The sequence below is a fragment of the Podarcis melisellensis genome (assembly GCF_964234715.1).
Source record: "Podarcis melisellensis genome assembly, chromosome: 8".
Taxonomy (NCBI): Eukaryota; Metazoa; Chordata; class Lepidosauria; order Squamata; family Lacertidae; genus Podarcis; species Podarcis melisellensis.
The window spans coordinates 65,127,715-65,149,959 of NC_138540.1; the positions used below are offsets into that span (position 1 = coordinate 65,127,715).

At 43.4% G+C, this 22,245-nt stretch overlaps 1 protein-coding gene across 1 annotated transcript; it reads left to right on the plus strand.

Moving 5' to 3' along the window:
* Positions 1–2: 2 nt before the first annotated feature.
* Positions 3–22,110, plus strand: DHDDS (dehydrodolichyl diphosphate synthase subunit). Its single transcript, XM_081920826.1, has 9 exons — positions 3–126; positions 5,690–5,801; positions 7,259–7,375; positions 7,932–8,074; positions 12,904–13,020; positions 13,585–13,686; positions 17,017–17,131; positions 20,183–20,290; positions 20,669–22,110. The coding sequence occupies exons 2-9, from the start codon at positions 5,739–5,741 to the stop codon at positions 20,903–20,905; spliced, it is 1,002 nt and encodes a 333-aa protein (XP_081776952.1). The 5' UTR covers positions 3–126; positions 5,690–5,738; the 3' UTR covers positions 20,906–22,110.
* The last annotated feature ends 135 nt before the right edge of the window (positions 22,111–22,245 follow it).

A 22,245-nucleotide genomic window follows, 5' to 3' on the forward strand; every position in this document is an offset into this window, starting at 1 on the left:
CGGTGACGTAACTCGGAAGGCGGGTCGAGTCGCAGTGACATATACGGAAGGGCACGTCACGCTCCTTTGCAGAGCAGCCGCCGCCTCCGAGTCTCCAAGAGGTGCAACTTCAGACCCGGCAGGCGGGTGAGTGAGAGGAGCGCCTACTGGTCAAGCTCAGCGGGGCTTCCTTTGGAGCCAGTGCCCTGTAGAGACAAACACGCAGGAGCCCTTCTTAGGCGGGAAGAAAGATCGGGGCTCTTTCTGCCCCCTGCGGTGGTTTGGGGGGTTCCAGTGCCCCCTCCGTCTTGGGAGGGACCCCTTTCAAGGTGGAGGGAAGAGAGAGGGCCCCTCTTCCAGGTCGAATGGCTTTTCTTAGTTTGTTTCCGTGGGTGACATGGTGAACCGTATGTTCATCTTTTGGAAAAGGATTCGCCTGTTGCAGTGCCCAAAGAGTTTTGGTGGTGCCTTAAAAGATGAACGAATAAACTGCGGTGTGAGGCTTTGTGGTCTACAGCGCTAATCCCTGGGATGGGTTTGACTCTTGATGAATCTGGAGAAATGGGAGAATCATAGCTCAGGGGTAGAGCATCTGCCTTGCATGGGAACCGGTCCCTGGTTCAACCCCAGATATCCTCAGGTGGAGCTGGGAGAGACTGACTCCCCTGAAACCCACTGCCAGCCAAGTGTAGATGAGCTGAGCTAGGTGGCTCAGTGGTCTGACTTGGTATGAGGTAGTTTTCTGGGTTCCTATGAACCTACAACAGGTTGTGCTGTAATTGATTGGTCACTCTGCAATCCTGAGCATGCCTACTCGGAAGTAAGTCCTGTTGAATTCAATGGACCTTTCTCCCAGGTAAGTGGGGTTAGGCTGACAGCTGAAGTCTCTTACAGGACATGATCCTATTGTTTTTACTCTTTCATTGATGCTACTGCTGGGGATTTATAGAACAACTCTATATGGAAAGTAATCCCCATTCTGGGTCTCACTCTGAGATAAGTGGGTATAAGGTTGCAGTTTTTCTCCCACCCTAACCTGCCCCCCCCAACAGTCCAACTATATGTAAAAAAACCCCATGAAAGAATAACATGATCCTACATTACTCAGAAGTAAGCCCCATTTAATTGGACTTTACAGGTAAGTTCCTAGGATTACAGCATATCCTAAGTAGATATGCATAGGGTTGAACAGTTAAGCACTTTTTCAGAAACCCTGGAACATACTAGGGAATAAGGAAGAATCTGTTCCAACTGTAAAGGGTTTCATCTTTGAGATACTTTATAGGAAGGATATAAATATTGATGATAAGTATGGTCATTCATGTGTGGTGGTTATGTGTATATTTGTTTACCTATACACAGATAGAGAGAGCGCGCTAGGAAATAGGGCCTAAGTGGGAATGTCTTGCTTCCACTCTCTTCATTTAGTTGGGCCATGAAAATGAACCTGCTTTATGATTTCTGTTTTTAAAGGTGGGGTTCCCCCTTCTTCTCTTTCTCCTGTCATGGGAGAGGTGACAATAATTACATCTTCCTCTTTTGATGAAATACCTTGTTTTTCCCAACACCCTCAGTAATTATGAGAAGGACGGGGGAGTTTGCCGACATCTTTAGAGAAGTTCCTCCCACTACCTTTTTCATATTGCCAAATAATCCATATTCATAGACCAGGAACTTCCTGGGTGTGTTCAGAAACTCATACAAGGAATGGCTAGAGAAACTCCAAAAATATATACCGTATTTTTCGCTCTATGACACGCACCAGACCATAACACGCACATTTTTAGAGGAGGAAAACAAGAAAAAAATATTCTAAACGAAATAGTGGATATATGATTTTTGTGGTTCATGCTGTGGCCACAGACATGTGATCTGACAGTGAGTTTGGAGTAGCCCAATGCAAAAATCCTGGGATCCATGTGGATCCATGCTTTGTAACCATGGAGGAGGGAAGGAAGGGGAACCATGGATCCTCTGCTCACGACTGCAGCAGATCCCCCCTGCCACCCGCAGGCATTCGCTCCATAACACGCACAGACATTTCCCCTTACTTTCTAGGAGGAAAAAAGTGAGTGTTATGGTGCAAAAAATATGGTATATTGAAAGAGGGCTGGGCTAGAATGCTTCTTTCTGATGTGCTACTTTCCTGCATGCAAGGAGTTTTGTATCTTTATTATCATTAATGTGAAAGATCTTGCCTTGAAATCTGAAGTGGAACACTCCTAGGTTTGCCACTTCAGTGAAAACTAGGCTACATTTCTTCAAGTTTATTTTTAGACATCTTTTCCAAATGATTCTCAAAGTGGCTTTCAAGAGCAGTAAACAGAGCTAAAAAAATAAAGCAGAAACGCTGATATATTGATGACTAACACCTCCATCATATTTCCAGCTGTGTTAATCTTGTTGCAGCAAGAACAACAAAGTCATGTGGCACCTTAAAGACCTAACAGGTTTATGATGGCATAAGCTTTCATGGACCACAGTTTGTTTTATCAGATGCACTAAGTGTTATCCTGAGTTACAGGTGTATATAGTCTTCATATTATATTACGACTGTATAGTCATAATATATCATTATGAATTGTATTAGTCACTTTTTCTCAGAAAGGTGAACATGAATTGACCTACAAAATTAAAAGCTAGTGTAAAAACAAGAGGAAAAATAACCTAAAATATTCACCAATACAGTACAGTATTATGTATAAAATAGAAGATCCAACTCAATCCCTCTACTAAAAGAAGCAAAAAATTAAAGTCCACCGGTCTGGGTGAATAAAAATGTATCTGCCAGGCACCTAAAATAGATAGTGATGGTGCTAACATGCCTCTCTGGGGTGAGCATTCCACAAACAGGGAGCCACCATTATTTATTTTATGGAATACAGCATTCCCTCCTTTTCTGCTGTGTTCTAACCCCACCTCAGCCTTTTCCTTCCGCTGCTCCAGTAGCAGCCTTCCAAATAACCCCACTAAAGTTATTAGTCTGCCCAAAACCAAATGCACACCCTGTTACCTTGCTGGGGGTTGGCAGAAGAAGGATGAATAGCTTCGTCCCTCTAGCAGCAACCTACTACATTTCTGTGCTGAGGAGGGACAGGGCACTGCATTCCTACTACTACTTCATGTGGAGTTCCAGGTCTCCTATGGCTGCTGGGCAAATGTATAAAGACAAGGCACTGTCCAAGAGAAGAGAAACAGCCTTCAAACCACTGAAACAATTGTTAAGAGAGAAGGCAAGAGAGAAGGCAGAATGCCTTCTCCCCCTTTGCCCCAGTACTGCTAGAGGGGTTGCTGTTACTGAGGGAGGAGTTATGTAACTGACATTGCAATCCAGTACATGTTTATTCAGCTCCATTGAGTTCAGTGGGACTTTCCCAAGTAAGTACTGCAGAATTGCACCCTGAAACTTTCTTTTCCACAGCAACTGGTTGGTGCAACAATAGTCAATTAAACCATCTTTTGCTTCAGCCTTGCTGGCTACATGAGGAATTGCTGCTTTGCTGCAGGAGTTAGTTCTGAATTCTTTTTTATTTGCACATAAAGGGTGGCAAAAGCTTTGTGGGAAGTACTGCATAGGAGCCCATGAGCCTTGTACATGCCCATGGACTCTTGCACAATTAGCAATGCTAGTATGGCAAGTCCATCCTCTGCAGAGATTAATTTTATTATATATTGCTCTTCCATGAAAATTGCCTTGCGTAAGAATACGCAATTGAAACAGAAATCCAAAAAAACCTGAAAGCACAGGTTTCAGGTGGATCTTAAAAGCCAGGTTAATAAACGGTAAAGGTAAAGGGATCCCTGACCATTAGGTCCAGTCATGACTGACTCTGGGGTTGCGGTGCTCATCTCGCTTTATTGGCCAAGGGAACCGGCATACAGCTTCCGGGTCATGTGGCCAGCATGACTAAGCAGCTTCTGGTGAACCAGAGCAGCGCATAGAAACGCCGTTTACCTTCCCGTCGGAGTGGTACCTATTTATCTACTTGCACTTTGACATGCTTTCGAACTGCTAGGTTGGCAGGAGCAGGGACCGAGCAATGGGAACTCACCCTGTTGCGGGGATTCGAATCGCCGACCTTCTGATCGGCAAGCCCTAGGCTCTGTGGTTATACACTGGGCCAATATTCTATCATATTACAATCAATAAAACTGAAAAGTTTCCTCCATAACTGCTGTGAAACAAGGCTCCCCATTAGCACCAGCCGGTATAGTGAGCAGTTGGCCATGATGAGAGTTGTAGTCTAACAACAGCTGGAGAACCAGAGAACTTTCATTCCTTCTGTTATGGATCAGTAAGATGCATGTTCATCCAAAGATGACCCTGTGTCCCAAAATTCCGGTGTCTTCAGATTGTATTTTAAAACATTCCTGTTCACAAAGGCATTTGATGGCTGAAAGATAACTGTTCCTAGCAGTTAGTTGTTCTAGTTGGCACCCGCCTGTCTTGGGAGACAATGGAAGAGTGCACCTTTGTGGGTAAAGTCAAACCTTTGGAGACGTACAGCACGTGCTGTGGCTGTACAGACCAATACGGGAGAGACATGTTTTGTTGAGCAGAGACAGATGAAATTGTCCGGTTGTGCTGCTGCAGGTGCACCACAACATTTCTTCTCTCTGCACTCCTCCCAGCAGTAATTCTTCCTCTGGTCATTGCTATGGATACACGACCTGACTGTCTCCTAATAGTGCAATTGTCTGCAAAGGATTCCCATATGGTGGGATTAATGTTGCCAGCCTCCAGGTCACCTTTGCAGCCATCTTTGTAACACAGAGATGGTCTGCCAACTGACCTGGTGCCTAAAGCCAGCTCCCCATAGAGCAGGCCCTAGGGGATTCTGCCATCTTCCTTTTTTAAAAAAAAGATATTTATTAAAGTTTTAAAAGTTATACAGAAAAAAGAAAAAACAATAGCAAAAACAAAACACACAGAAAATATCAGATATAAAAAAGACAAAATACAAAACTAAAAACTATTTAAAAACAAATAAGGTTTCGTTCCCTTATTTTCTTATAACTTAATTCCCCGACCTCCTCATACCTCCCCTTTCTGTATTCCAATTTCTAATTATTAATTCAACAAATCCTCTCCCTTAATTTTCATTTAATTTTTAACCTTTCTTTTCTTTTTACTTAATCATTACAGCTGAAAACCACTTAATTTCTAAACCAACATCATTCTAACATTCATTAATTTTGCAATATTTCCTAAGATAGTCCTTAAATTTCTTCCAATCTTCCGCCGTCTCTCTTCCCTGGTCTCGGAGTCTGCCATCTTCCATTTTGTAGACATGACCAAGCTAGTGTAGATGTCACTGAGACCAGAGTGTTGACATGTTGCGAATGTGGGCTTGGGAGAGCACATCTTTGTTTGAGTCTCTGTCCTGTCAAGTGATACCCAAAACCTTCCTGGTGCAGCTCATGTAGAAGGTGTTGAAGCATCACTCCTGGCAGTTGTAAGTTGTCCACAACTCACTTCCATAAAGCAGTGTGCTCAACGTGCAAGCCTGGTAGACCTTCAGTATTAACTCGAAGGATATGTGACTGTTTTTAGATGTTCTTGATGTTATTGTTTTACTATTTTGTTTCACTGCTTTGTTTCCCACTCCCACCCCCCAAATCCTGGGCTTCTTTGGGATGAAGGGCAGGATAGAAATTTAATTAATAATAAGGATGAATAAAACTTTTTTTTTCTTCCTATAACTTTCAGGCTCTCCTTTCTCTTCAACTTAAAAAAGTTTGCTTGAAAAGGGAGGACCATGTCTTGGATAAAAGAAGGAGATTTGTCCATCTTGGAGAGATTCTGTGCCAGTGTGATAAAGGTAAGTGTTATGCTGATGCTATCACAAGTTATTTGACTTGGATGCTTGCATGTGAGTGTTAGAAGCATTGCTGCATATATGATGCTATAGGGCTTGAAGGGTGAAGAGCTGAATCCTGCCAGCAACCCAGATCCCCTATCTTGTAGGCCATGAGATCTTGCAAAGCACTGCACATCGCGATGTCATATATGACATTTAGGTGGCCATGCTTGGGGAGGCCTGGCAGGATTCATTAAGCCCATGAGCCATAGATTCCCACCTCTGCTATAGGGGAACACCTCTGGAAATTCTGGTCCTAGAGTCTCTCCTGGAGAACCTTTTTTCTGCAGTGGCATTCCTTCTCTTGCCAGTGATCTCTCATGGGCCAGAGCTAAATATAGGCAGGGGCACCCACCTCTGTCTCCCCCCACCCAATAGTGTACTGCCGAGGGAACAGACAAATTACTATTCTCTAAGTTCTGTAGTGATCACTTTCAGAACTCCGTATGTTTCCTCCCTTCAGGCTTCCCACCTGACATGGTATTAGGCTAAGGGCCATGTATTGCCTGACCAAGAGCTGCAGGTTCCACAGCCCTGCCGTAGAGGATAGCTCTTTTGGTCATAGGCAGGAAGGAATTTCCTTCCTGCAGATAAGTGAGTGGGATGGTGGAGAAGGGTTGGTTGGCTTTGCCTGTCCTCTGCACCCAGCACAGGGGTCCTGCAAGGAGGACAGAACTCCCTGTTCCTCCTCCACTATTCCTCAGCAGGTTGGTGTGTGTGTGTGTGTGTGTGTGTGTGTGTGTGTGTGTGTGTATTTGCATTTGCAGGTTGCCAACCTTTATGAGCATATGAACAAGGCTGTCCTATGGTGCTCTTAGATCTGCCAGGATTAGGCTCTGGACCACCTTTCAGTTTCTGTGTTTTTGTTCTAAAACTCAGCAGTTATTATTTTAAAAAACCTGTAATTTGGGGGGGTAGAGGTGTACTGCTGACTTAATCTGTGTTGCTTTTGCTCCTGCACTCTGCACACAACTGTTATTTTCGGGCCGTTCCCCCCCCCCCACACACACTTTGTGCTCACCTTTAGGGAGGGCAAGCCTGAGTTCATGCCTTGACCTGGTATAGGAGGCCATTAGCAATACAGTCTACCCACTCTCTTCTATTGCTGTGACTTATTATTTCTACCACCCGCTTGCTTGCTTGCTTGCCAGACAGAACCAGTGGGCAGACGAGCAGTGGGCAGCAGGTCTTTATTTGCTCATCCCTTCTGGGCCAGAATGAGGCACAGGTGAACAAGCAAGACTAGGAGGATTGGGTCCAGATGGCTCTTGTCTGAATGTGGGCTGTCCGCAGGTGCCTGATTCTGCTGACCTTTGATATCTGCTCATGATACATGCCTAGGGTGAAATTGAGTTTGATTATCATTTTTCTGACAGCTTATCATTTCTCTGCTTTCTCCCCTCCCCCTTTGCCTTTAGGCAGGCCCAATGCCCAAGCACATCGCCTTCATCATGGATGGCAACCGCCGTTATGCTCAAAAACACAAAGTGAAAAAAATAGAAGGACATTCACAGGGATTTGCAAAACTAGCACAGGTGAGGAGGACCTTTTCTAGACAAGTGGCTGTTTAGGATGCAAAGGCCGAGATGGTGGCTTCAAGACTTGGTTCACATTTGCCTTGGCTAGGTCAAAATGTGTGTGTCTAATCACCCTGTTCCCTGTTCTTTTTTTCTGTCTGGCCTCAATTTCTTCCTTTTGAGGTCCAGATTAAAATTGCTGGCTTTAACCTTTACAGCCTTAAATGACTTGGGACCAAGTTATTTTATATACAGTTTTCTCCCCTCTGTACTTACCTGAACCTTAAAAGCTTCAGGGGGTTCTCTGGATGAATTGAGGTGGGTAACCTCCAGGGAGAGGGCCTTTCCAGTGGTGGCCCCAGTGGTCATTGGAGAGATCATTTGATGAGCACAAAGGGAGCAAAAACCACCTATTTAGCAGATATCCGTAAATCAAATGGGGAGAGAGGTTTGCGTGTGTTTCTGTAACCCACCTTAGAGCTATTTGATGAAGGGCGACCCAAAAGCAAAAATTTAGTTTTAGTGACTAGTTTGTTGTCACTTTGGCTTTGAATAAATAGCTCCCTTTCTACAGACACTGCAGTGGTGCTTGAGTCTGGGTATCCGGGAAGTCACAGTCTACGCCTTTAGTATTGAGAACTTCAAGCGATCCCAGGAAGAAGTGGAAGGCCTGATGGAGATGGCAAGGCAAAAATTTACCCGTCTTCTAGAAGAACAGTAAGCTCCTTCTTTCTAACCTTCCGTCGCAACCTGCAAGTCCAGGGGCAGGAACCTGAGACCTTCCAGTTGTCATTGGACTCCAACTTCCATCAGCCCCAGCTAGCATGGATAATGGTCAGGGATGATGGGAGTTGTAGTCTAGCAAAGATCTGGAGGGCCACAGGTTGCCCTCATTTGCTGTTAAGGAACATGATGTATTTCTGCATGCATTTAAAAGTTAGGCCTGACTTGAGTCATCACTTCTGTCACCAGCGGGAAACATTGAATTGTATTCAAGTGACTTTTACTCAGAACAAACCGATTTAAATTAATGGACCTAAGTGAGTCAAAGCCGTTCATTTCAGTGGGTCCATTCTGAGTAAAGGTCAGTTGGAAAGAACCCATGAATTAATCCTGCATTAGAACATGATTTTTGCCCTGGTGGGGGAAGTTGCAGTAAATATACTTGATTCTAAAGTAGCTTTTTTGTATTGTCTCAAAGGCAAACTGTTGGAAGCAGGGTTTGGTTATTTGTTTTACATATTTATAATTTGCCATTCCCACAAATATTCCCAAGCCAGTTTACCTAAGCAAAATATTCCTTTTATTAAAATAAAAAAGATACCACTGAATAAAAGCAATAATAACCTATATAAGCAGCATAAAATCATTTGGTGGAGAGAGAAAGACAGTAGAGGTCTTTGCTGCTGCCAAAAAAAGACATCAAGGTGGTTGCCAGGTAAACATCTTGGGAAATTATTCCATAATTGAGGTGCCACCACTGAAAAGGCCCCATCTTCATTACCTGCCTGCCACATTTCACCTAGTAATTTGGCGAAAGACCTCAGGTGAAGATCTTTAGAGTCTTGGTACATATGGAAACAAATGTCACACTAGTTGTCAGTCTCCTTAGTGACTAAAATTTTTGTATAATTCTACAGGGAAATGGCTGAGGTTTCTGTGAACTGACAGATTAGTAACTGAGGATATGGAATATTGCTGTGCTTTAACTTATTTTTGGAACAATACCTTCCCAAAGTTTCATCCATTTATTTTATTTTCAGTATATAATTTCAAGGGCATAAGCTTTAGCAGATTAGTGTCTACTTTGTGAAGTGCCATAGTAGGCACATTGTGGGGTGATGGTGGATGGAGGTAAAGATAATCTGGTCAACAGTGACGTTGGAGGGAATTGAAATGGAAAAAATAGAGACTGTGACAATTAAAAGCTTAAATGTACATGCATGGGCCAGTTACAAAGCAGTGCTGATCACATAAACATTAGTAGGCTAATTAACCCCTGTGGTGATAATATGAGAGCAAGAAAGAGACCTGCATAAAATTATTACAATTTTTGTGATCATTTCTAACATTTATTAATTCATAATTATAAAATTATTTACATACCATTCTCTTGCAACAAACCAAGGGGATGTTTACCAGCAAATCTTTTTTTTAATGATATTTTATTGAACTGTTTTAAATTATAAAGCAATAAAGTGATACAAACAAAAAAAGGCACAAAAATCTGTAAGGGAGGGGGGATATATGAATATATACAACAATACCCTAAGCCATACATTCTTTTATAAATTTGATACTGTTCTAACGCTAATGTAAATATTAATAGCCTACCACATTTTATATAAATGTATTCCAAATATTATCATTTATCCAAGCAGAGTCTACGTCTGTAAACATGTCTGTTCATCAGTTGCAAGTGTTATCATATTATCAAAAGGAGATCATGTATGCATATCAGTCTCTTGGCTACCATTAAATCGCATTAAATCTATTTTCGTTGTCCCATTGTTAACTTCCTGCAACAAATTAAGCTAAGAAAGCTGGAGGAATATTATTTATAGGTATATTATTCATGTTTCTGCATATTTTTGCACTACGAAATAAAACAAAACTAGCCTGAGCTATTCCTGTGAATAGCTGCTGCTTGACTGTATTACAGCTGTTAGTGGGACCAGGATAAAAAGAGAAATGTGGTTGTGTTTTGAATTTTACTGGGTCAAATAGACCATTAGTGTATATTGATAGAGCAGCAGAAAGAAACTAGAGTAGTGGGTACTTACTGGGTTCTTTTCAGTTCTGTGCTGGACTATGGAGAGTTTGGAGGATTATTCCACATCCTTGTGCTATTATCGGGATGAAAATGGCCATTAGGAATCGAGTTTCCACAGGCCGCAACAATGCCTGCTTTCTCAAACACACAGTTGACCTGAAGAAATACAGTGGTACCTCTAGATACGAACGGGATCCGTTCCGTAGCCCCGTTCGCATCTAGAGGTAAACATAACTAGCGACGGCACGTCTGTGCACGCACGCGTCGCTTCTCACCGCTTCTGTGCATGCGGGTGACGTTATTTTGAGCGTCTGCGCATGCGCAAGTGGCGAAACCCGGAAGTAACGCGCTCCGTTATTTCCGGGTTGCTGAGGAGCGCAACTCGAACACGCCCAACTCGAAGCATATTTAAGCCTAAATATGACTGTACTTGATAGGTCTCTCTAGAGATGATGCTGGACTCTCAGTTCCCTCAGCCCCAACCATTGGTGCCCACAGGGCCTCTGGGTATGGTCTTAAAATACATGAGGATCACCATCTTGCAGATTCTGAGCAAGGCTCTGATCAGTGCCTGGATGGATAACCACCTGAGAACCTCATGTATGCCATGATAAAAGAAAGGTGGGCTTTAAATGAATCTGGAGGGGCACAGGCTTTCCTACCTATTATTGTTATTATGATCATCATCATCATTTAATAATAAAATTTATATACTGTCCTTCATCGCATAATAAAATACAAAATAAAACACAAGTAAATAATTAAACCGAAGTTATTTATCATTGAGATGAGGGTAGCATGATGGTTAAGAGAATGAGCTGTGAACAAGGATATCCCCAGATTAGTCAGCTGTCATGAAATCAGTGGGTGGTTTGGGGGCAAGCTCCAAACCCCCATTCCCACCGCTGTTTATATAGGGATAATCGCTGTAACCTATTCCACAAGATTGTGCATAAGGATTACAGAATAATTGTATGTGGAATGTAAGAAAAGTGTCATATGATAGCTATTACATTAATTATAAAGTATGTTTCATACTGTCCTGTCCTGTACTTGAAGTGAAACTTCAGGGTTTGCCAATTGCTGACTGGTTAACTATGGGAAGAAAGGTTGTTAGGACTGGAATTATTAACCCAACTGGCTGTAACCTGCTGGCTGGTATATAATTTACATTGGGAAAAGTGGCTGGGGAAACCCAGCCAGATGGGCGGGGTATAAATAATAAATTATTATTATTATTATTTATTGGGAATTTTTATACTTTCAAATTACTGTTGATATAAAGCAAACTTTATTAATTGGAGCAGTGCTCTCCTAGAGCTAAGATCTGCTCACAACCAAAACACATTTCAAATGATACCATAACACTGATAAGAGGGACAGCCAGTAAAGGAAGTAAACTCTTGGAGCTCTTTTACTCTTGGAGCTTCAGTGTGTGTCCTTCCTCCAAAGTGAAACAATTAAGGTGCTTAATTTGTATATTAAATTGTCTAGAATCTTGGGGGGAGCTTCTCCAATTTAGACCAAGATGAAAGTAAATATAATTCTAGTCTAGGGTGGGTATGAACAGCCTTCTTCCTACTGTAGTGTAAACCTGATTATATGATTTTTTTCTCAGGTTACGTCTAAGAAGAGTGGGCATTCAGTTGGGACCCTGAAGGCAATAATTTTTATTGGGGCTCTTAGCCAGTGGAGCCTGGCGATGGCAGGATTGAGCACCTTTGCCTTCCACCCTAGGCTGAAGCAAAGTGCAACTGTGTAGATAGCCTGGTCCCCTCTTGTAAAAGTCAGTAGACTAAATTAATTAATGTTTCCCCATGCAATGGGTTTGAAAAACCAACACCCACACAATACACTTCATTTCTGTTCATTCACAGCTCATTAAAGTATAGTGGAACCTTGGTTCTTAAACTTAATCCATTCTGGAAGTCCATTCCAAAACCAAAACGTTCCAAAACCAAGGCGCGCTTTCCTGTAAAAGTAATGCAGAATGGATTAATCCGTTCCTGACTTTTAAAAACAACCCCTGAAACAGCAATTTAACATGAATTTTACTATCTAACGAGACCATTGATCCATAAAATGAAAGCAATAAACAATGTACTGCAGTCACACAATCAATCAATCAGTCAGTAGCTGAACTGGGTTCCACACAGTCACAAAAACAAAACAAAAAAGAGCCACAAAAACGCAAAATAAATAGCAAAAACAGACAGACCTCAGTGTAACACTCAAAATGGAAGTGTGGCACTCAAATCAGAATCGTAACACTCAAAAAAGAAGTGTGGCGCTCAAATCGTCAGCATAACACTCAAAACGGAAGCGTAACACTCAAAACGGAGCATGTTCAGCTTCCGAAAAAAGTTCACAAACTGAAACACTTACTTCCAGGTTTACAGAGTTTGGGTTCCAATTTGTTTGCGTACCGAGGCGTTTGAGAACCAAGGTACCACTGTAAGCTGAAATCATGGCTGCTGAATGATATAGTAAACATCTTTGGAGCTTTTGGCAGGACAGTTTCAAATGTGTTGCTGTCTTGTCATTTTTCACATGGCCCCAGATCCAACTCTTGCTTGCGTGGAAAACCCTTGTGACTTGTATTCTTCTCTCCCCCACTCCTCCATGTGTCCTGTTGCAAGATGTAAGCAGAATCTCTGAATAACTGAGTGTCGGTTAATAATGTCTGTATACTGTATGTGCTGGCATTGCTGGGGTTTGTCTTGTCTGTTGTGTTAGTCAAATTCCTCCCTCCTCTTCCTCTTCTCCCTTTTAGGGAGAACTTGGAGAGACACGGTGTGTGTGTTCGTATTCTCGGGGACCTGCCCCTCCTGCCGAAAGATATCCAGGAACTAATTGCCAAAGTTGTGCTGGCAACGAAGCACTACAACACGTGAGTCCTGTTGCAAAGTCTTGCCATTTTAAAACATGGTTTTATTGGAGTCGTCACAAGACCATAAAAGCAAACAGAACATCAGTAGGAGCATGTTTGTCAGATGTTTGAACAAAAACCAAGTGATCATTCATTACTCTCATTGTGCATGTCTGGATTTAATGTCAAAATGGGGCAGGGAGGTATTAGGTCAGGCCACTCCCTGTGCATAATCTCTCTGCAGTTGTATCAGAAACCCTGGGCCCGTCCATATCTTGGCTTTGTGTGGATTATGAACCCTTTGTGCTTCCTTTAATTGTGTAGTAGTAATAGTAATAATAATAATAATAATTTTATTATTTATACCCCACCCATCTGGCTGAGTTTCCTCAGCCACTTTGAGCGGCTTACAGAATATATAAAATACAATAAAGCATCAAACATTAAATACTTCCTTTCAGCTTCCTTTTAGGAGGATATTCAGAATAGAATAATTGGATGAACTCAAGTTCAGGTATGATAAGAGAGGGAGGAAAACTTCCTTAACACGTTGCATCATTTTTCTTCTCTCTTTATTTTTAAAAGGTGTTTTTTGAACATTGGTATTGCATACACATCAAGACAAGAGATTAGCAATGCGGTGAAAGAGCTGGCTTGGGGAGTCGAAGAAGGACTGCTTCAGCCCAGGTAACCTTGCATGTTTGATTTCCGCAATGGGGCTGCTGTGGAAGCATCCACTCTGTGGCATACCATCTTCAGTCCCAGGTTTAACTCTGTTCCTTAGGCTTGGCAGAAGGAGCTGGATCATCATTGTGCTGACTATCGGGCCCTTGTGCCCACATGAAGCCAGATTTTCCCGTCCCCATGCTGCTGCCACCGCCACTCCTTGGAGCACATTCCTGCACACTGATTGGCTGGCCATTGTGTCAATCATGAAGAGCAGTTTTCAAAGCATGAAAAACTTTAAAACAAAAAAACAAAACAAAAAAACACCAGCAACCTTAAAGCACTAAACAAACATTGGAGGGCATAAATACGCATGGCTCTTGGAAATGCAAACAAAGCAGTCATGAAATCCGAAGCCTCAGCGGAAAGGCAAGCTGGCAGTCAGGACTTGAGTCGCAGGCTCTACCTGTGCTGCTTAGGAAAAGGTTGGGGAAAGCAAAGCTCAGGCTGCAGGAGGAAAGCTCATGCCAATTACAGTTTTCCAGTCTGTTTGTACACAGCCATAATAATACTTTTGCAAGGCTAGCCTACTTGGTGCCCTCCAGGTGTTTCTGGACTTCAATTCCCATCAGTCCTTGCCAGCATGGCCAGCAGTCAGAGATAATGGGATTGTAGTCCACCAGCATCACGCTGACTTACTCCCAGTGACCTACACCTCTTCCTCATCTACATTCTCCACTGCAACTCCCTGGGCCTTCCCGCAGAAGTCCAATGCCATTCTAAAAACCCCTTAAATGTTCTTAGAGAAGCAGTGGTGGATCTTGGGGTCTCAAATTTCAGCAGTGCCCTGGGTGATGCCAAATTTCGGCACCCCTCCACCTCTCGCACTCCATTCTGAATCATAGTTGCAGGGGCCTGAGGCCCGCGCCAGTGCGACCAAACCTCTTGAGAGAAGTCACGTGTACTAAAACTCAGTGTGCCACCTTTCTGTCTCAAATACCTGCCCATATAGCTTTTTTGAAACCAAGCAAAACTATTTGAAAAACAAAAGACACACACAGCAAGCATATGCTACAACAAACATGAAACAGACCGCTGGGTACTCAATAGGAGGTTGCTAAGCAGTGCTGGTGACATGTCCCAGGCTGCACCCCTTCCCGAGCCATACAAGTCTTGAGAGCCACTAAGAGGCCTGGAGGGGGCTGCGTTTGGCCTCAGGGCTGAGGTTCCCCATCCTCTCTCTAAATGAAAACTGATTTTCAGCTATTCAAGCCTCAAATCCTTATAAGACCCCCTCCTAGCAGCTTCCTATAGCTCATGTGGGACAGAATGGAACTCGGCAGCACAGTTGCTTCAGGGCCAAGTGAAAGTGCTACATTCTGGAAGTGGTCCTGCAGATGGGACTGGAACTACCACAATACTGCACCTCTTGACTTCCATCTCACAGAGCCCCTTCAGGAGGATAGCATTCTGGACTGAATTGAAAGCTGCTGACTGATCAGTGTCACCTGGGAATGTCTTGCATTCTACACCCACCACCTGGGCACAGTCACAAAACTACTATTTTGGGGGTTGGAGGACCATTGGGATGCAGTAAGGGCTTCTCCACATACAAAAGTATTCTGGTCATTGAGACCCATAGGAATTTTTACATCAGTGGAACAGGACCACCTTAGCAGTGGTGCCGTTCTTGTGGATTTTGCTCCTCTAGAGGCTCACCACATGCCATCCTCCTGTGCTAGCCTTGTATTTAAGCACGAGTCTGGTAGCCATAGGTGATAAGGATTTGCATGTAGGCAAGCACATGGAGTTCCATTTAGGCAAATGTGGACTGGGGAAGGAGGAGGAGCAGCTCCACACCTGGCACAGAAACCCAAGAAACCAAATCAGGCTGGAAGAGGATGAGCAGAATTCTCCATATCTCTCTCTCTGCCTGGAGGCTGGTGACACATTCTGCATGCTAGTTACTCTTATTCACAAGGTTTTTCCATGCACTGAGCTGGTTCTTTAGAACTTCCCTGTTCTTTCAAGTCTCTGGAGGGCGTGAGGACAAAACACAAGTGGATTTATTTTAGGTTTATGATCTTTCAGATGTCATGGTCTTAAGTGCTGGTACACTTTGTATTGCCTTTTTGTGTTTGTGGTTGTAACTGTGTTGCATTTCTTCTTCACCTACTTGGTGCATTCTTCTCTGGCGGAAAAGTAGTACAGTATTGAAATGAGAAAGAAAAATAAGTGCCATAAACAAAGAATGGGCAATTAGGCATAGTGCTAGTATAGATTCAAGAGTTGTTTGTTTTTTTATTTGGAGTTTAGAAACTCCAAATAAAGGGCACATCTCCCTTGTGCCCTTTAGAATCTGCTCCACACTTTAGAAAAAATAATATAATGAGTCTGATCGTATATGAAACATGTTTATCAAATGTATCTTGTGCCAGTTTACTCCTTACCACCCAAAGCAAGTTCAAACAGAGTCCTCAGTGCTTTCAGAAAAATGCTTGGAATTTGCTTCTTGGGGAAGGCAGTTTCCTAAGTGGGTAGGCCATGCTGCTCTCTGTGCCCTCCTTTTCTTCTTTAAGGAGGTTGGCACTCGGATGGAATCATTTAAAGTTAAGATCCAGAGGTGCAGAAATAAGCACATGGTGCCGTCTTTCTAGTCTTCATGGCTAGGAGCCTCACCACTGCCTCGTAGCCATGATGATGACTGTAGGCTACCCCTGAATTCAGAGACAGTAAACCTCTGGATCAGGACGCAGGTGGCGCTGTGGGTTAAAGCCTCAGCGCCTAGGACTTGCCGATCGAAAGGTCGGCGGTTCGAATCCCTGCAGCGGGGTGCGCTCCCGCTGCTCGGTCCCAGCGTCTGCCAACCTAGCAGTTCGAAAGCACCTCCGGGTGCAAGTAGATAAATAGGGACCGCTTACTGGCGGGAAGGTAAACGGCGTTTCCGTGTGCGGCTCTGGCTCGCCAGAGCAGCGATGTCATGCTGGCCACGTGACCCGGAAGTGTCTTCGGACAGCGCTGGCCCCTGGCCTCTTAAGTGAGATGGGCGCACAACCCCAGAGTCTGTCAAGACTGGCCCGTACGGGCAGGGGTACCTTTACCTTTACTAAACCTCTGGATACCAGTTGGAGGAGCGACAGAAGGTGAGGGTTGATACCCACGTGTACCACTTATGGAGTTTTGCCATAGGCATCTGCATGGCTGCAGTGTGTGGAGGAGGATGCTGGAATAAGTGGGCCTCCTCTTCTTCTTCTTCTTTGCCTGATCCAGAAGGTCTTCATGGTCCACCTAATGTGCATTCCACTTTGTAGATAAACATTGCCTCGCTAATTTAAGTTTTGTGTCTCTTAGTGATGTATCGGAGTCGCTGATCGACAAGTGCCTGTATACCTGTAAATCTCCTCATCCAGACATCCTAATAAGGACTTCCGGAGAAGTCAGACTTAGCGATTTCATGCTCTGGCAGGTAACAGTGAACTGAAATTACCCATGAGGTTGGAAGAGAGAGACCCACCTCTCCTGCTCTGCTTGGTCTTGTTTAGAAATAATTTAGCACTTTGGCTCTGGGGATTTTGTTGTACGGTTTCAGGAAAGATTTTGCGTTTCAGCTTTAGGGGTGGAATCTGAATCTCTCTTCATTAAACCATTAGAATAAAAATACATTCGAAGATATACAGTCCTGCATCACGTACTGGAATTCCAGTGTGAACAAAGGAGCTGTCAGATCAGGGCTAAATGTTGAGAGTCAATGTCAAGCTTTAAAAACAATAAAGCCACTCCTACGGGCTCCAAAAATCTTGTTCAGATATAAAACTGATGTTGCATAAATGACTGGGTCATGCCTCAAAGAAAGTCTTCTGAAACAAAAATGTACTTAGAAGGCGCCTAGGCAGCTTGATGCTGGTGACTGATTTCGGCTGGGAACTGATTCCAGAGAAAAGGAACTGCAGAACCAAAAGTCTGGTTTCTAGTGCAAGTTAAGGCATATGGTACTCTCAACACTATTGCATCTGAGAAGAGCAGTAGCTTGGTAGGGCTATATTGGGCAAGGGTCTCCCTTCCAGATCACGTTTTTTAGGACTTAGAATGCTAAAAGCAAAACCTTGAACTGTAACACTAGCTAGTGCAGCAACCTCAGCAGAGGTGTTTTATGGTTTCAATAGAATACTTCAACAACCAACCTAGCTGCTGCATTCTACACTAGCTGCAGCTTCTGGATTAAGCTGCATGCAGGTGCCAGTCCTAAGCCATGGATATGCCTCTGAATATCTGTTGCTGGGAGGTTTGTGGACTTCCTAGTTGGCCACTCTGAGAACAAGATGCTAAACTAGATGGGCTTTTGGTCTGATCCAACAGAGCTCTTCTTCTGATACTGCTAACATTACAGCAGGAGTGGCCAGCCTATGGCCCTCCAGATGCCACTGAAGTCCAGCTCCCAACAGCCCCACCTTGAGTGGTCAAGGACAATGGCACTATACCCCAGCAGTGTCTGGAAGGCCGCAAGTTAGCTGCCCCTGAATTACAGCTTTCCGTTTTATGCTAAAGCATGAACTATAAATGGGGAAATTTCCTTTCAGGATTCCCCCTTTGATTTCCATGTCCCGTTTGCTAAGGGACCTCTTCACCCCATATATCCCTAGCTGGCAACTGCACCCCTCAGCTGGAGAATTCTGGGAGTACCACATGTCCCAAAGGTGCACTTAGCCTGTACCTAGAACCTGGGCTTTGAGTCTTGCAGCTACAGCCTTCTGGAATCGGTTATCAGCTGAGATTAAACAGGCACCTATCATTTTGATGTTTAGGAGGCTAGTGAATTGTGTAGGTTGAATGTGAAGCAAGTGCAGCTCTCACCCTGCTTTGCAAATGCCGGGGTCATTCTACCTGCTGGTTTCCTGCAACATGATCCTTTTCCCAGCAGAAAAGGAGGGGGTGTGCTTTGCTACAAAAAGGACTGCAAGAAGCAGGCCTGCAAGAATCTGTGCTCTTTGGCCTGCATTAGAGTTGGCTAACCTTTTCCAGGCAGAGGGCCACGTGGTTGTCCAGGAGGTATGGCCAAAGTGAGAAAATGTGCACAACAAGAACTGTAGTTCTCAAGGCTGCCTTCCAAAACATTTCCCCCATAATGTTGTTTTGTTATTTTTATTGTAACATAAAAAGTGTTACTAGCAAACAAAAGTTTATTAGCAGGGTATCACATCATACTATACAGAAAAAAAGCAAGCAAACAAAAAAAGGATAAGAGGAAGAAATGGCAACACACCAGTCTAAATTGAGGCATCCATATTTCCTGAGCTGGCGTGGATGGTGAATGTTGGGCATCTAAGTCCAAAGCATGCAAAATAAAATCCCACCAGAAATAAAATCCCACCAGCAATCTGGATCATCCATCCCTCTGGATAAACAGTGTTATCCCCACCACCACCCCTCCCTGCAATAGCTGAAGTCCATATGTTCTTAAACCATCCTGGCTGCAGTTAGCATCCATGCCAAAGGTTGTTTAGAGCAACAAGCCTTCACATTAACAGTCATCCTGTTCCGTAAAGACAATTGTGGGGAAGCTTGTACGGGTGATTTAATTATTTTAGATATTTCTAGATAAAGGTGAGACTATTCAAAACCATTGTTATAAGTAAGTGTTAAAGCCATTGTTTTAAAATGGACCAATTGAACTGGGGTGGGGGTGGCTTGGAGGGACACAAGCCATTTGTCATCACAATAGTACAGTGAGGGACCTACATGAACTGCTGGGGTGGGGAGAGGAGAGGATTTTTAAATTTCTTTTTTTATGGAGAAATTTGGAGGGAGCCACAAATATCTTTTGGTATCACAGCAGGAGCCCACTGGAGAGTGTGTGTGTGTGTGTGTGTGTGTGTGTGTGTGTGTGTGTGTGTGAGAGAGAGAGAGAGAGAGAGAGAGAGAGAGAGAATGTGTGTGTGTGTGTGTGTGAGAGAGAGAGAGAGAGAGAGAGAGAGAGAGAGAGAGAGAGAGAGAGAGAGAGAGAGAGAGTGTGTTAGAGTAGACCACAGGTTGTCACCTCAGGCATACATCCTTAGAGCTCAATGCCCTCCCTTCTCCTACCCCCACCCAAAAAAACCAAAAAAACTTTTTAGAGGTGTAGTGTTGGACTGATCATGCTCCCTTCACTGCCAAAAGGATATTGAGGTGGAATGGCAATTGGTATTGAATGTGCACACTCTAGAATGAATCCTCACAGCCTCAGCCCTTTCTTTCAGCAGCAACGGGGAAGTCACTTTTCATGACTGCAAAGGTCCTAGTGCAAAGCTAAACACCTCTCCGCCCTGTTTTCACATTCTTATAGTAGAATTTTGAGGTTACAGAATTCCAGCATGGTCCAAAGTATCTGCACATAACCCATGCAATCAATGAATAGGAATGTATGTAGCATATGGATGAAAGGGTTTGTGCTAGAATAATTTCACTGGCCAACGTTGCTTGATTCTGTGGTGTTCTTCCCTCTGCGGGCTGCCTGTTAAACTCCTTGTCTTTCTTTCTGCAGACATCTCATACATGCTTGGTTTTCCAGTCTGTGTTGTGGCCAGATTACTCCTTCTGGAACTTGTGGGAGGCTGTCCTTCAGTTCCAGATGAACTACAATGCTTTGCAGGTAACACCCGGAGGGCACAAATCTGAGGAAAATCTGGCAAACCCAGAACTCCCCACCAACATATTATGAATATTAACTGACTTTCTCAAGACTTAAAAGACTGGGAATTGTGCCAGTTTTTTTAAAAAGCAAATTTGGAATAGAGAAGCAAATTTCTCCAACAATTTTTGCTTCTCTATTCCAGGGAAGCCAGTGAGGTACTTTGAAGATGTTAAGGCACACCACTCTCATCAACCTTGACCAAGTGGCCATGCTGGCTGGGGCTGATGGGAGTTGTAGTCCCGCAAACATCTGGACGGCAGGCACCACATTGACTCTCCCCCTATTGACTATTAGGCTTGCTTCATTTTCACCAACTCATATGCCATTTCTTTTCAGAAAGCCAGGGATTTGTACATGGAAGAAAGGAAGTGGCAGCAGATGGAAAATGACAAGATCTGTGTGCTTGAGAAGCTGAAAGAGGAAGGTTCTGCATCCTGTACAGATGCGCAGAGACGGCGGACTCTCCTCCAGGAATGCAGAGCTAAACGGGAAGAGAGAATCCAGAGTTTTTTGCAAGCCCTGGAGAATAAGCACATGGACTTCCTAGAAAAACTGAGTATGGCATCAGCATGACAAAAAGGAACTTGTAGGGCCAGGAGTCTGGTGCAGGAGAGGAAGGACATGAATCAAGTTACAAACAGTTCAGCTGCTGCCAGTGGTCTTCACTTGTTAATGGGAATGTAAAGTTTTGTTTCCCTTTGTGTTCTCAGTAGACATATACAAGACTTTACCACCTCTGTGTTTCTGGTTGTTATTCAAGCTTTGGTTGGGGATGACGGTGTCTGAAATAAGTTTATGCTTCCTAAATTCCACGTGGGTTTATAAAGGTAACCAAACAAAGAGGACAAGCTTGAGTAGATATTCTTGGGAAGGTCTGTCCTTGTTTCACTCCCTCTTCCCAAACTGCAGTGTTTCGGTGCCTCAGCTAAACAAGTTTCCTTAAACTTCTTCGAATTCTGAAAAGTTGCTTGCCGTGCAGGGAGGGGTGCAGTTGGGGAAAGTGGACAAGGACCTTGTTTGCATGCACACAGATAAATGGGTGTCTAGTTCTAGATGGGCTTTTTGATGCCTAATTAGAAGACTGGCTGTCCCATTAAATAAAAATAAAAATTCTCGTCTCAATTTTCTGTGTGTGGCCAGAAACAATAGAATTGCCCTAATTTGGTGAACCTGCGTACTTGTGAGGCTCTACAAGGAAACATACATTGCCTGCCCCAGAATTATTTTGGCATTGTGGTACATAAATTAATAAAAACTAGATTGGGAAAATGTTCTTTCTGCTTGGCTCTGTATGTGCTACAGAGCTTTGGGCACTCCAGTTTGCTGGAGGTGTATCTAATACAGCATACTCTGCTGTCTTTCTCTGTGTGGTTTTTTAAAGTGTTTTACTTTCAGATGGCACCAGAAAATGTCATTTTTTAAAAATAAAAAACTTGCAGATTCAGCATGCTGTATACAGCTGTGAAGAGGCTGATTAAGGCATCAAGCCATGAATAAAGCAATTTTTGGGGGGAGACAACAAATTTTAAAAATAAGCTGAATATTATTAAAAGTTTCAATTCTAAAGCTATGTGAATCCAAAGAAGAAATGTGCAGTTTAATTATCTTTTTAAAAAATGGTGAGGATGAGCCAATTGTCAGAGAACTGATACTGTAAATCATCAAACCATTTAAGAATTGTGTCCTTTTTTCGATGCAAGTAGTTAAGGATATACTGTATACAGAAATACATGGTGACCAATAAATTATGGGAACTTTGTTCTCATACAGTGGCTTTACCTACTGTTAGAAGCGGAATCTTTATAGCTTTTATGATGTCTGAAACAGCTGTTTTAAGAAAGGCCTCAAATTCTAAAGGGAATGTCTCTCCTGTTTCTTGAACATGGCATGCACATAACCTCCCAGCCATGTGT

Bases quoted from the DNA above. Each gene is read 5' to 3' on its own strand.
- DHDDS (XM_081920826.1), top strand. From the start codon at position 5,739: ATGTCTTGGATAAAAGAAGGAGATTTGTCCATCTTGGAGAGATTCTGT. The intron at 5,802-7,258 runs GTAAGTGTTATG...CTTTGCCTTTAG, and splicing joins TCTGTGCCAGTGTGATAAAG to GCAGGCCCAATGCCCAAGCA. The intron at 13,687-17,016 runs GTAACCTTGCAT...TGTGTCTCTTAG, and splicing joins GAAGGACTGCTTCAGCCCAG to TGATGTATCGGAGTCGCTGA.